This window comes from Lethenteron reissneri, unplaced genomic scaffold (assembly GCF_015708825.2).
Source record: "Lethenteron reissneri isolate LAM-NWPU_2019-01 unplaced genomic scaffold, ASM1570882v1 scaffold_1090, whole genome shotgun sequence".
Lineage (NCBI taxonomy): Eukaryota > Metazoa > Chordata > Hyperoartia > Petromyzontiformes > Petromyzontidae > Lethenteron > Lethenteron reissneri.
The window spans coordinates 15,001-26,265 of NW_026890773.1; the positions used below are offsets into that span (position 1 = coordinate 15,001).

General features: G+C 51.0%; 1 protein-coding gene across 1 annotated transcript; it reads left to right on the forward strand.

Moving 5' to 3' along the window:
• The first annotated feature begins 465 nt into the window (after positions 1 to 465).
• LOC133361465 (ephrin type-A receptor 4a-like) lies at positions 466 to 8,841 on the forward strand. The gene is made up of 5 exons (XM_061580384.1): positions 466 to 540; positions 5,869 to 6,090; positions 6,531 to 6,680; positions 7,125 to 7,282; positions 8,739 to 8,841. Exons 1-5 carry the CDS (start codon positions 466 to 468, stop codon positions 8,839 to 8,841), a joined length of 708 nt encoding a protein of 235 aa, XP_061436368.1.
• The last annotated feature ends 2,424 nt before the right edge of the window (positions 8,842 to 11,265 follow it).

The window sequence follows — 11,265 nt, forward strand, 5'->3', positions numbered from 1 at the left end:
AACAGAAGCTGCTCCAGTTGAGTCGGAAGATTCTGCAGCCGGAGCTGCAGCGGCTGCAGTGGCAGTAGCTGCCGGCGTCGTGGTCGTCTCTGGGCACGTTCCATTTGTGTCACTTGCAAGTCTCCGGGAGATGTCTTTTGTTTGACACGTGCTGAGTGAGCCCCGGGTCCTCCGATGCCACGACCCCCCTCCTCCTCCTCGACCATTCACTCAATCTTGAAATCTCGGAGCCGGTGGGGTGGGGGGTGCGACGTGGTGTTGGGTGTTTTTGTACGAATTAAAAGTCTTGATTCGATCGCATGATGAGAATAGGTTTCCTCTTTTTTTCTGGCAACAAAACAGCTGCGTCGAGATGTGTGTCAGGACACCGAACTGAAACCTTGTCACGAGGAATCATCTCTTGCGCTAAGCATGATGCTTGCGGTCAGAATGCGAACAAGAAACCTCCTCTGAGAGGAGTGCACGATGGCGATATCCGGTAACAATGTGTTCATGCGGGGCGTGGTGGAGCGTGGGCCACATTCAGGTGCGTGTGGAAGAGTAGGCCAAGCACCATCTTGAGCTCCCTCTCGGCGGAGGTCTTTCGGGCGGCAGCGGCGGCATAAGCGAGACATTGCAGTGCTGCACGTTTGACCTTTACCATCTGTCAATATCTTCTTGGTTCTTTCGGTAAAGTCATCACGTAGAAAGGGAAGTAATAAAATAATAAAAATAAAACATAATACAATAATTCTCACGACGTTTCGGCCACAACGCAAGCAGCCGTCCTCAGGTGGAGAACAGGTCCGTCGAGGCGACAGCGTCTGAATGTCACGCTCCAGGCTTGGAGTGACTATTTAAGCTGGGATGGAGGGGGAAGAGCGTCTTGACAAGATAATTTGCATATCAAGAGGAATTTAGCATATTTATGGGAAATGCAGATATGCGATTAGCACTACTTGTGAAATGCGTAGGAGGCTTGGCGAGGGGTTTAAAGTCATTATGCCCGTGCATTATGCAGGATTAGCAGCATCAAAGGGAGGGAGTAAGGTCAGAATTAATAAAGGGAAAAAATGTTAATAATATGGCAGCTGTGAGTGTGAACGAGCCCTCTGTGTGAAGAAAGCCTGACTCAGCTGCTGTGAGTGTGAACGAGCCCTCTGTGTGAAGAAAGCTGACTCAGCTGTGAGTGTGAACGAGCCCTCTGTGTGAAGAAAGCCTGACTCAGCTGCTGTGAGTGTGAACGAGCCCTCTGTGTGAAGAAAGCTGACTCAGCTGTGAGTGTGGAACGAGCCCTCTGTGTGAAGAAAGCTGACTCAGCAGCTGTGAGTGTGAACGAGCCCTCTGTGTGAAGAAAGCTGACTCAGCTGTGAGTGTGAACGAGCCCTCTGTGTGAAGAAAGCCTGACTCAGCTGCTGTGAGTGTGAACGAGCCCTCTGTGTGAAGAAAGCTGACTCAGCTGTGAGTGTGAACGAGCCCTCTGTGTGAAGAAAGCTGACTCAGCAGCTGTGAGTGTGAACGAGCTCTCTGTGTGAAGAAAGCTGACTCAGCTGTGAGGTGGAACGAGCCCTCTGCGTGAAGAAGCTGACTCAGCAGCTGTGAGTGTGAACGAGCCCTCTGTGTGAAGAAAGCTGACTCAGCAGCTGTGAGTGTGAACGAGCCCTCTGTGTGAAGAAAGCTGACTCAGCAGCTGTGAGTGTGAACGAGTCCTCTGTGTGAAGAAAGCTGACTCAGCTGCTGTGAGAGTGAACGAGCCCTCTGTGTGAAGAAAGTCTGACTCAGCAGCTGTGAGTGTGAACGAGCCCTCTGTGTGAAGAAAGTCTGACTCAGCAGCTGTGAGTGTGAACAAGCCCTCTGTGTGAAGAAAGCTGAACTCAGCAGCTGTGAGTGTGAACGGCCATCTGTGTGAAGAAAGCTGACTCAGCTGCTGTGAGTGTGAACGAGCCCTCTGTGTGAAGAAAGTCTGACTCAGCTGCTGTGAGTGTGAACGAGCCCTCTGTGTGAAGAAAGTCTGACTCAGCAGCTGTGAGAGTGAACGAGCCCTCTGTGTGAAGAAAGCTGACTCAGCAGCTGTGAGTGTGAACGAGCCCTCTGTGTGAAGAAAGCCTGACTCAGCAGCTGTGAGTGTGAACGAGCCCTCTGTGTGAAGAAAGCCTGACTCAGCAGCTGTGAGAGTGAACGAGCCCTCTGTGTGAAGAAAGCATGACTCAGCTGCTGTGAGTGTGAACGAGCCCTCTGTGTGAAGAAAGCTGACTCAGCAGCTGTGAGAGTGAACGAGCCCTCTGTGTGAAGAAAGCCTGACTCAGCAGCTGTGAGTGTGAACGAGCCCTCTGTGTGAAGAAAGCATGACTCAGCTGCTGTGAGTGTGAACGAGCCCTCTGTGTGAAGAAAGCTGACTCAGCAGCTGTGAGTGTGAACGAGTCCTCTGTGTGAAGAAAGCCTGACTCAGCAGCTGTGAGTGTGAACGAGCCCTCTGTGTGAAGAAAGCATGACTCAGCTGCTGTGAGTGTGAACGAGCCCTCTGTGTGAAGAAAGCTGACTCAGCAGCTGTGAGAGTGAACGAGCCCTCTGTGTGAAGAAAGCCTGACTCAGCAGCTGTGAGAGTGAACGAGCCCTCTGTGTGAAGAAAGCCTGACTCAGCAGCTGTGAGTGTGAACGAGCCCTCTGTGTGAAGAAAGCATGACTCAGCTGATGTGAGTGTGAACGAGCCCTCTGTGTGAAGAAAGCTGACTCAGCAGCTGTGAGTGTGAACGAGCCCTCTGTGTGAAGAAAGCCTGACTCAGCAGCTGTGAGTGTGAACGAGCCCTCTGTGTGAAGAAAGCCTGACTCAGCAGCTATGAGTGTGAACGAGCCCTCTGTGTGAAGAAAGCTGACTCAGCTGTGAGTGTGAACGAGCCCTCTGTGTGAAGAAAGTCTGACTCAGCAGCTGTGAGTGTGAACGAGCCCTCTGTGTGAAGAAAGTCTGACTCAGCAGCTGTGAGTGTGAACGAGCCCTCTGTGTGAAGAAAGCTGACTCAGCAGCTGTGAGTGTGAACGAGCCCTCTGTGTGAAGAAAGCATGACTCAGCTGCTGTGAGTGTGAACGAGCCCTCTGTGTGAAGAAAGCTGACTCAGCAGCTGTGAGAGTGAACGAGCCCTCTGTGTGAAGAAAGCTGACTCAGCTGCTGTGAGTGTGAACGAGCCCTCTGTGTGAAGAAAGTCTGACTCAGCTGCTGTGAGTGTGAACGAGCCCTCTGTGTGAAGAAAGTCTGACTCAGCAGCTGTGAGAGTGAACGAGCCCTCTGTATGAAGAAAGCTGACTCAGCAGCTGTGAGTGTGAACGAGCCCTCTGTGTGAAGAAAGCCTGACTCAGCAGCTGTGAGTGTGAACGAGCCCTCTGTGTGAAGAAAGCCTGACTCAGCAGCTGTGAGAGTGAACGAGTCCTCTGTGTGAAGAAAGCATGACTCAGCTGCTGTGAGTGTGAACGAGCCCTCTGTGTGAAGAAAGCTGACTCAGCAGCTGTGAGAGTGAACGAGCCCTCTGTGTGAAGAAAGCCTGACTCAGCAGCTGTGAGTGTGAACGAGCCCTCTGTGTGAAGAAAGCATGACTCAGCTGCTGTGAGTGTGAACGAGCCCTCTGTGTGAAGAAAGCTGACTCAGCAGCTGTAAGTGTGAACGAGTCCTCTGTGTGAAGAAAGCCTGACTCAGCAGCTGTGAGTGTGAACGAGCCCTCTGTGTGAAGAAAGCATGACTCAGCTGCTGTGAGTGTGAACGAGCCCTCTGTGTGAAGAAAGCTGACTCAGCAGCTGTGAGAGTGAACGAGCCCTCTGTGTGAAGAAAGCCTGACTCAGCAGCTGTGAGAGTGAACGAGCCCTCTGTGTGAAGAAAGCCTGACTCAGCAGCTGTGAGTGTGAACGAGCCCTCTGTGTGAAGAAAGCATGACTCAGCTGCTGTGAGTGTGAACGAGCCCTCTGTGTGAAGAAAGCCTGACTCAGCAGCTGTGAGTGTGAACGAGCCCTCTGTGTGAAGAAAGCATGACTCAGCTGATGTGAGTGTGAACGAGCCCTCTGTGTGAAGAAAGCTGACTCAGCAGCTGTGAGTGTGAACGAGCCCTCTGTGTGAAGAAAGCCTGACTCAGCAGCTGTGAGTGTGAACGAGCCCTTTGCGTGAAGAAAGCCTGACTCAGCAGCTATGAGTGTGAACGAGCCCTCTGTGTGAAGAAAGCTGACTCAGCTGTGAGTGTGAACGAGCCCTCTGTGTGAACAAAGTCTGACTCAGCAGCTGTGAGTGTGAACGAGCCCTCTGTGTGAAGAAAGTCTGACTCAGCAGCTGTGAGTGTGAACGAGCCCTCTGTGTGAAGAAAGCTGACTCAGCAGCTGTGAGTGTGAACGAGCCCTCTGTGTGAAGAAAGCTGACTCAGCTGCTGTGAGTGTGAACGAGCCCTCTGTGTGAAGAAAGTCTGACTCAGCAGCTGTGAGAGTGAACGAGCCCTCTGTGTGAAGAAAGCTGACTCAGCAGCTGTGAGTGTGAACGAGCCCTCTGTGTGAAGAAAGCCTGACTCAGCAGCTGTGAGTGTGAACGAGCCCTCTGTGTGAAGAAAGCCTGACTCAGCAGCTGTGAGAGTGAACGAGCCCTCTGTGTGAAGAAAGCATGACTCAGCTGCTGTGAGTGTGAACGAGCCCTCTGTGTGAAGAAAGCTGACTCAGCAGCTGTGAGTGTGAACGAGCCATCTGTGTGAAGAAAGCTGACTCAGCTGCTGTGAGTGTGAACGAGCCCTCTGTGTGAAGAAAGTCTGACTCAGCTGCTGTGAGTGTGAACGAGCCCTCTGTGTGAAGAAAGTCTGACTCAGCAGCTGTGAGAGTGAACGAGCCCTCTGTGTGAAGAAAGCTGACTCAGCAGCTGTGAGTGTGAACGAGCCCTCTGTGTGAAGAAAGCCTGACTCAGCAGCTGTGAGTGTGAACGAGCCCTCTGTGTGAAGAAAGCCTGACTCAGCAGCTGTGAGAGTGAACGAGCCCTCTGTGTGAAGAAAGCATGACTCAGCTGCTGTGAGTGTGAACGAGCCCTCTGTGTGAAGAAAGCTGACTCAGCAGCTGTGAGAGTGAACGAGCCCTCTGTGTGAAGAAAGCCTGACTCAGCAGCTGTGAGTGTGAACGAGCCCTCTGTGTGAAGAAAGCATGACTCAGCTGCTGTGAGTGTGAACGAGCCCTCTGTGTGAAGAAAGCTGACTCAGCAGCTGTGAGTGTGAACGAGTCCTCTGTGTGAAGAAAGCCTGACTCAGCAGCTGTGAGTGTGAACGAGCCCTCTGTGTGAAGAAAGCATGACTCAGCTGCTGTGAGTGTGAACGAGCCCTCTGTGTGAAGAAAGCTGACTCAGCAGCTGTGAGAGTGAACGAGCCCTCTGTGTGAAGAAAGCCTGACTCAGCAGCTGTGAGAGTGAACGAGCCCTCTGTGTGAAGAAAGCCTGACTCAGCAGCTGTGAGTGTGAACGAGCCCTCTGTGTGAAGAAAGCATGACTCAGCTGATGTGAGTGTGAACGAGCCCTCTGTGTGAAGAAAGCTGACTCAGCAGCTGTGAGTGTGAACGAGCCCTCTGTGTGAAGAAAGCCTGACTCAGCAGCTGTGAGTGTGAACGAGCCCTCTGTGTGAAGAAAGCCTGACTCAGCAGCTATGAGTGTGAACGAGCCCTCTGTGTGAAGAAAGCTGACTCAGCTGTGAGTGTGAACGAGCCCTCTGTGTGAAGAAAGTCTGACTCAGCAGCTGTGAGTGTGAACGAGCCCTCTGTGTGAAGAAAGTCTGACTCAGCAGCTGTGAGTGTGAACGAGCCCTCTGTGTGAAGAAAGCTGACTCACCCCCTCTCCTCCCCCCCCTCTCCCTCCTCCCCCCTCCCCGCCCTCTGGCCTGGACCACGTGGTAGAAGAAGAAGGGCGACTTGCTGTTGCCCCAGCTGGTGGGGATGCTGCGGGACGTGGCATGCGGCATGCGGCACCTGTCCCGCGTGGGCTACGTGCACCGAGACCTGGCCGCCCGCAACGTGCTCGTCAGCGGCGAGCTCACGTGCAAGGTGTCCGATTTCGGACTCTCGCGGATGCTTCTGCCGGACGACCACTCCGAGGCGGTGTACACCACCCGGGTAAAGGTGGGTGGAGAAAGGTGTCAGTTTTGTACCAGTTGAAAGGGTAAAAACCTAATAATTTATTTTGCCACTGGTAAAGGAGAAGTCTCATAGTGTAAATGCTTCACCCCGAGCTCTCAATACTCTGATAGTGCGCTGTCTTTGAGTTGTGCGCCTTTTGGCGCAATCTGGTCCAACACCAATGGAGACTAGACTCTAAGAAAAGCTGTCTCGGGTGTGGACCAATCAGCTTCGAGGACAGTGCATATCATTACCAGAGTTGTTTCTTTTTGTTTGCATTTTGACTGCTTGTGTTGTGGTTATTGCAAACATGATGCCTTGTATAAAGGTGTCAGTTTTGTACCAGTTGAAAGGGTCAAAACCTAATACCAAACCCTTCGCCGCGTACTGACGACATCGGCCGCGAAAGCCGAGGGCGAAATCAAATTGTGAATGTCCCCCAGGGGGGGAAGATCCCCATCCGCTGGACCGCCCCGGAGGCGATTTCCCAGCTCAGGTTCACGTCGGCAAGCGACGTGTGGAGCTACGGCGTCGTCATGTGGGAGGTGATGACACACGGCGAGCGGCCATACTGGGACATGAGCAACCGGGACGTGAGTTCAGCACCAGCAGCCCTGTAGTGTGAGTCTGTGGGTCTCTGTGTGGTGAGTCTGTGGATCTCTGTGTGAGTCTGTGGGTCTCTGTGTGGTGAGTCTGTGGGTCTCTGTGTGGTGAGTCTGTGGGTCTCTGTGTGGCGGGTCTGTGGGTCTCTGTGTGGTGAGTCTGCGGGTCTCTGTGTGGTGAGTCTGTGGGTCTCTGTGTGGTGAGTCTGTGGGTCTCTGTGTGGCGGGTCTGTGGGTCTCTGTGTGGTGAGTCTGTGGGTCTCTGTGTGGTGAGTCTATGGGTCTCTGTGTGGTGATTATGTGGGTCTCTGTGTGGTGAGTCTATGGGTCTCTGTGTGGTGAGTCTGTGGGTCTCTGTGTGGTGAGTCTGTGAGTCTCTGTGTGGTGAGTCTGTGGGTCTCTATGAGTAGTCTATGGGTCTCTGTGTGCCCCCAGGTGCTGGAGGCAGTGGAAGGTGGCTGGCGACTGCCACGTCCCATGGGATGCCCCATGTGTCTCCGTCGCCTCATGCTGAGCTACTGGCACGCGGAGAGCTCCTGCAGGCCCTCGTTCACCCAGCTCGTCACCGCCGTCACCGACGCGCCGCACTACAGGTGCGTCTGTGTGTGTCTGTGTGTCTGTGTGTGTGTGTCTGTGTGTGTGTCTGTGTGTGTGTGTCTGTGTGTGTGTGCGTGTCTGTGTGTCTGTGTGTGTGTCTGTGTGTGTGTGCGTGTGTGCGTGTGTGCGTGTGTCTGTGTGCGTGTGTCTGTGTGTGCGTGTGTGCGTGTGTGCGTGTGTCTGTGCGTGTGTCTGTGTGTCTGTGCGTGTGTCTGTGCGTGCGTGTGTGCGTGTGTCTGTGTGTGCGTGCGTCCGTGTGTGTGAGCGCCGGGTGGCTAAAGCACAGCAAGTTGGCACAGTAGGGGGCACAGGTGGTGCATCAGCCAGTCATCTCGGTCATCTCAGTTAGTCGACCCGTAGGCACCTGGGTCTGCCCCGTGACCTCCTGCCAGCGGGCGTTCGACACTTCACGTGGCCTCAAGGTGCACATGGCCTGGCACAAACATCGTGGTGACGTCACCGCCACTTAGTGGCCAATGGCGGTTGTTGTTGTTGTTGTGTGGGAAGCAAAAGAACAACCCCCTACCTCCTCGTGGTGCCGGACTGGAACGCTGTGGTGGGCAGTGCCGTGGGGGGAGGGCCAATTTAAATTGGCCTTTCCCTTCATGGCGTTTGTAACCACCACAGCGGCTAAATGGGGGCTCTGGATGGGTACGAGGGGCTGGTCACCCCTCCACCTTCGATTAATCACGACAAAATCACGAATGAAAATTGTATTGAATAATCTTGTGCCAGAGGCCCCTCTTCCTGACGATTTTCTGAACTGGTCCTGGGCCTCTCCTAGGTCGACTCGGCCTCAAATGAGTACCCGGTGTGGTGTGTAGTGAACATCGCTAGCACTGGGGAGACGTGATGATGTTGATGATGGCACTAACCGCTTTGTCGAGCCGTCGTTTGCGGTGGCCGGGACGCTTCCGAAAAAAGCGTCGAACAGCAGCTCCGGCAGGGGCCTTTCCCGGTAAAATAGAAACACAGAACGAGAGGCGAGCGGTACAAACGTCACGGCCACTTTGGCCTTTCGATGTAAAGCTTTCGTGACTGCAGGGATTCATCTTCTTGGTTCTTTCGGTAAAGTCACGTAGAATGGAAGTAATAGAATAATAAAATAAAACATAATAAAATAATTCTCACGACGTTTCGGCCACAACGCAAGCAGCCGTCCTCAGATGCTGTCGCCTCGACAGACCTGTTCTTCACCTGAGGACGGCTGCTTGCGTTGTGGCCGAAACGTCGTGAGAATTATTTTATTATGTTTTATTTTTATTATTTTATTATTTCCTTTCTACGTGACTTTACCGAAAGAACCAAGAAGATCACTTTGGCACTTCTCACGGCCCCAACGAGGCCTCTGCCCGGTGACGGGTGTTTCACCGTCACGGTGACGGGTGTTTCACCGTTACGGTGACGGGTGTTTCACCGTCACCTCGCTCTGCCTCCTCTCCCCCCGCACAGTTTCTCGTCCGCGGTGGCGGTGGCCTCCACACGCCGCGGCGACTTCTCAACGTCGACGACGCCGCCGCCGATTCTTCCACCACCTCCTCCCACTGCGTCTTAGTCGTGTTCGCTGGCACGGCCTCCTCCGCTCGGGATCTCGACGTTTGTCTCTCGTGTCTCGTTGGGGGTTTTCTCACGGCGTTCACCGCTCGCTCCCCTGTCGGTTTTAACACTTTAGATTTTTTTAATCCTTTATATTAAGTTCACTTGCTTGCGCGCTTACGACCGTGCAAATCTTTCGGTAGTTTTTAACCCACTTCCCGTGATCCAATCGAGCTGACATTTTGCACACAGACTCGTTGTGCGTGACAATTTATTTTCGTGAAAACATTTTTCCAAAATTTTACACTTTTTAGGGAAAAATAAATTATATTCAATTACCAATTGCTTAATGGTGGCATGCAATCATCTGACCCATAGGTGGCAGCCATCTCAAGCCAGAGGACGAGAGGACACTAGCCGCCACGCATATAAAGGATTTATAGTGAAAAACGTAGTTTTTACGGGTTAATTTTTTCCCCGACGATCTGTGTCTTTCCCATAATTGTTTGTCGTTCACGTGCCTCCTCTTTGATCTCTTAATTCGTGTAGTGACAGGGTGACACCTGGCGGCCTGTAGGGGCAATTGCGGGTATCGCTGCATTACATCATCTCTTCGTGCTCTTGAATCGACGTTATACGGAGCACACAGCCCCTATAGGCCGTAAGGTGAAGACGTTTAACGTTTAATCCCGTTCCCATATATGGGGCACTACATTCTTTTCATTCCAAAAAAAAGATCTATTGCTTTTGGCCGTGAAAATAAAAGTTCTCCATGTCTAATCCTGCAGTTTATTTTTTATTACTGTTTAAAGTCGGAAATATTTCTTTCCTCGCGTAATCATATTTTAATCGTCAGTGATTAGGCTTTGCGTCACGTGCTTCCCGCTAGACCAATAAGGTGGCTGCTTTTTGGGACGAGAGGTAAACATTAGTCCAAGATGTCTGCGCCCTTGTTGTCAACATCGAGTAGTGAAGAAGAGGAAATTACGGCCAGACCTCCTTCAAAAGTCTGTAAAAAGTATTTTAAACAATGCTACATACATCTCATGTCCATAAAGAAAGAAGAAACAAAGGATTTTACACGCACACGGTGGGATACATTCATAAACTGCGTCAAACGGAGGCTTTTTTGTAAGGTGAGAATCGGAGAATAGCAGAAACATACAAACATTGTCTAGAAATCGAGTTTGACAATGTCCCGCAAAAAAACTTAGGTCCAGGACCGGCCTGCCAGTAGCTTGTGCTGGTCCAATGCTTTCTGCCTTGTGCATAATTTGTAAGAAAACGGACAAGTACATTACTGTGGGAGGCAAACGCCAGAAGGACCATCTTTCACAGGCAGAAACGTCAGCACGTAGGTAAAAACAAAACACACACAAACACACACGTTTGAACTTTTATTCCCTTAAGCTGGGTACCATGGATAACTTTCAATTACAATTACATAATTTATGTAATGTTTATTTTACAGTCAGAGACAGATTTGCATTGTTTTGCATACAGCTACAGCCAGAACACTCAATATTGTTTAACTCTTAACACAGTTTTTTATTAGTTTAATTAGTATTTATTTATTTACAGGCAATTTGCTGAAAGCTGCTGAGATGAAGGAAGACACTAGCATTCTTGTGGATATTCGAGACAAAGACTGTGTCTCTGGAGGTGCGATACCACAAGGCCTGTTATAGACAGTACACCAGGTTCTTGACAAAGTCTCGTGCATCAGTTACTGTGACCTCAGAAGAACAGTGAGTTAGTAATATTTTATATTAATAAATATTAATTAATAATTCCCTCACATTTTCACATTTCAAAAGTAGGAGGTTGGCCCGTGATTTCCCCCAGCTGGTGTTTCACTACCCCAAGAAGCGCAACATAAGTGAGATGGTTTTCGTTGAGACATTGTCTGCAGATAAGCTGATAGACAGGCTACCTCATCCCTCAGGTACAGAAACAACAGAGTCAACTGAGGTAACTAGCGAAAGTGACTGTGAAAACAGGGCTAGTGCAAAAGCTGGTCCACAAAGACCAAGTTCAATGGCCTCCATCAATACTGCAGAGGACACGAGGACACTTTACAGTGCGGCATTAATATTAAAGATGCTTCTGTGTGACTCTCCCGGTATGAAATGCCCGTGGCCACCCACATCAGATGATCTAAATGTGAGCGAGGCAAAATCTGTCGTTCCAATTGAACTGTACAATCTGATTTCCTGGATTATTGGTGCAACTGAGGAACCAACACTGGCCTATTATGTTGATATTCCAGATGATTTGAACCTAAAAGTGATATGTATCTGTCAAGACATTGTGTATCTTGCATCTAAGGGTCGGAGGCAGACCCCTAAATCATTGTGTCTTGGTCTAACGGTTCGCCATTTAACAGGTTCATCACAATTTGTGTCACTTCTAAATAGACTAGGACATTGTGCAGCATGGGACA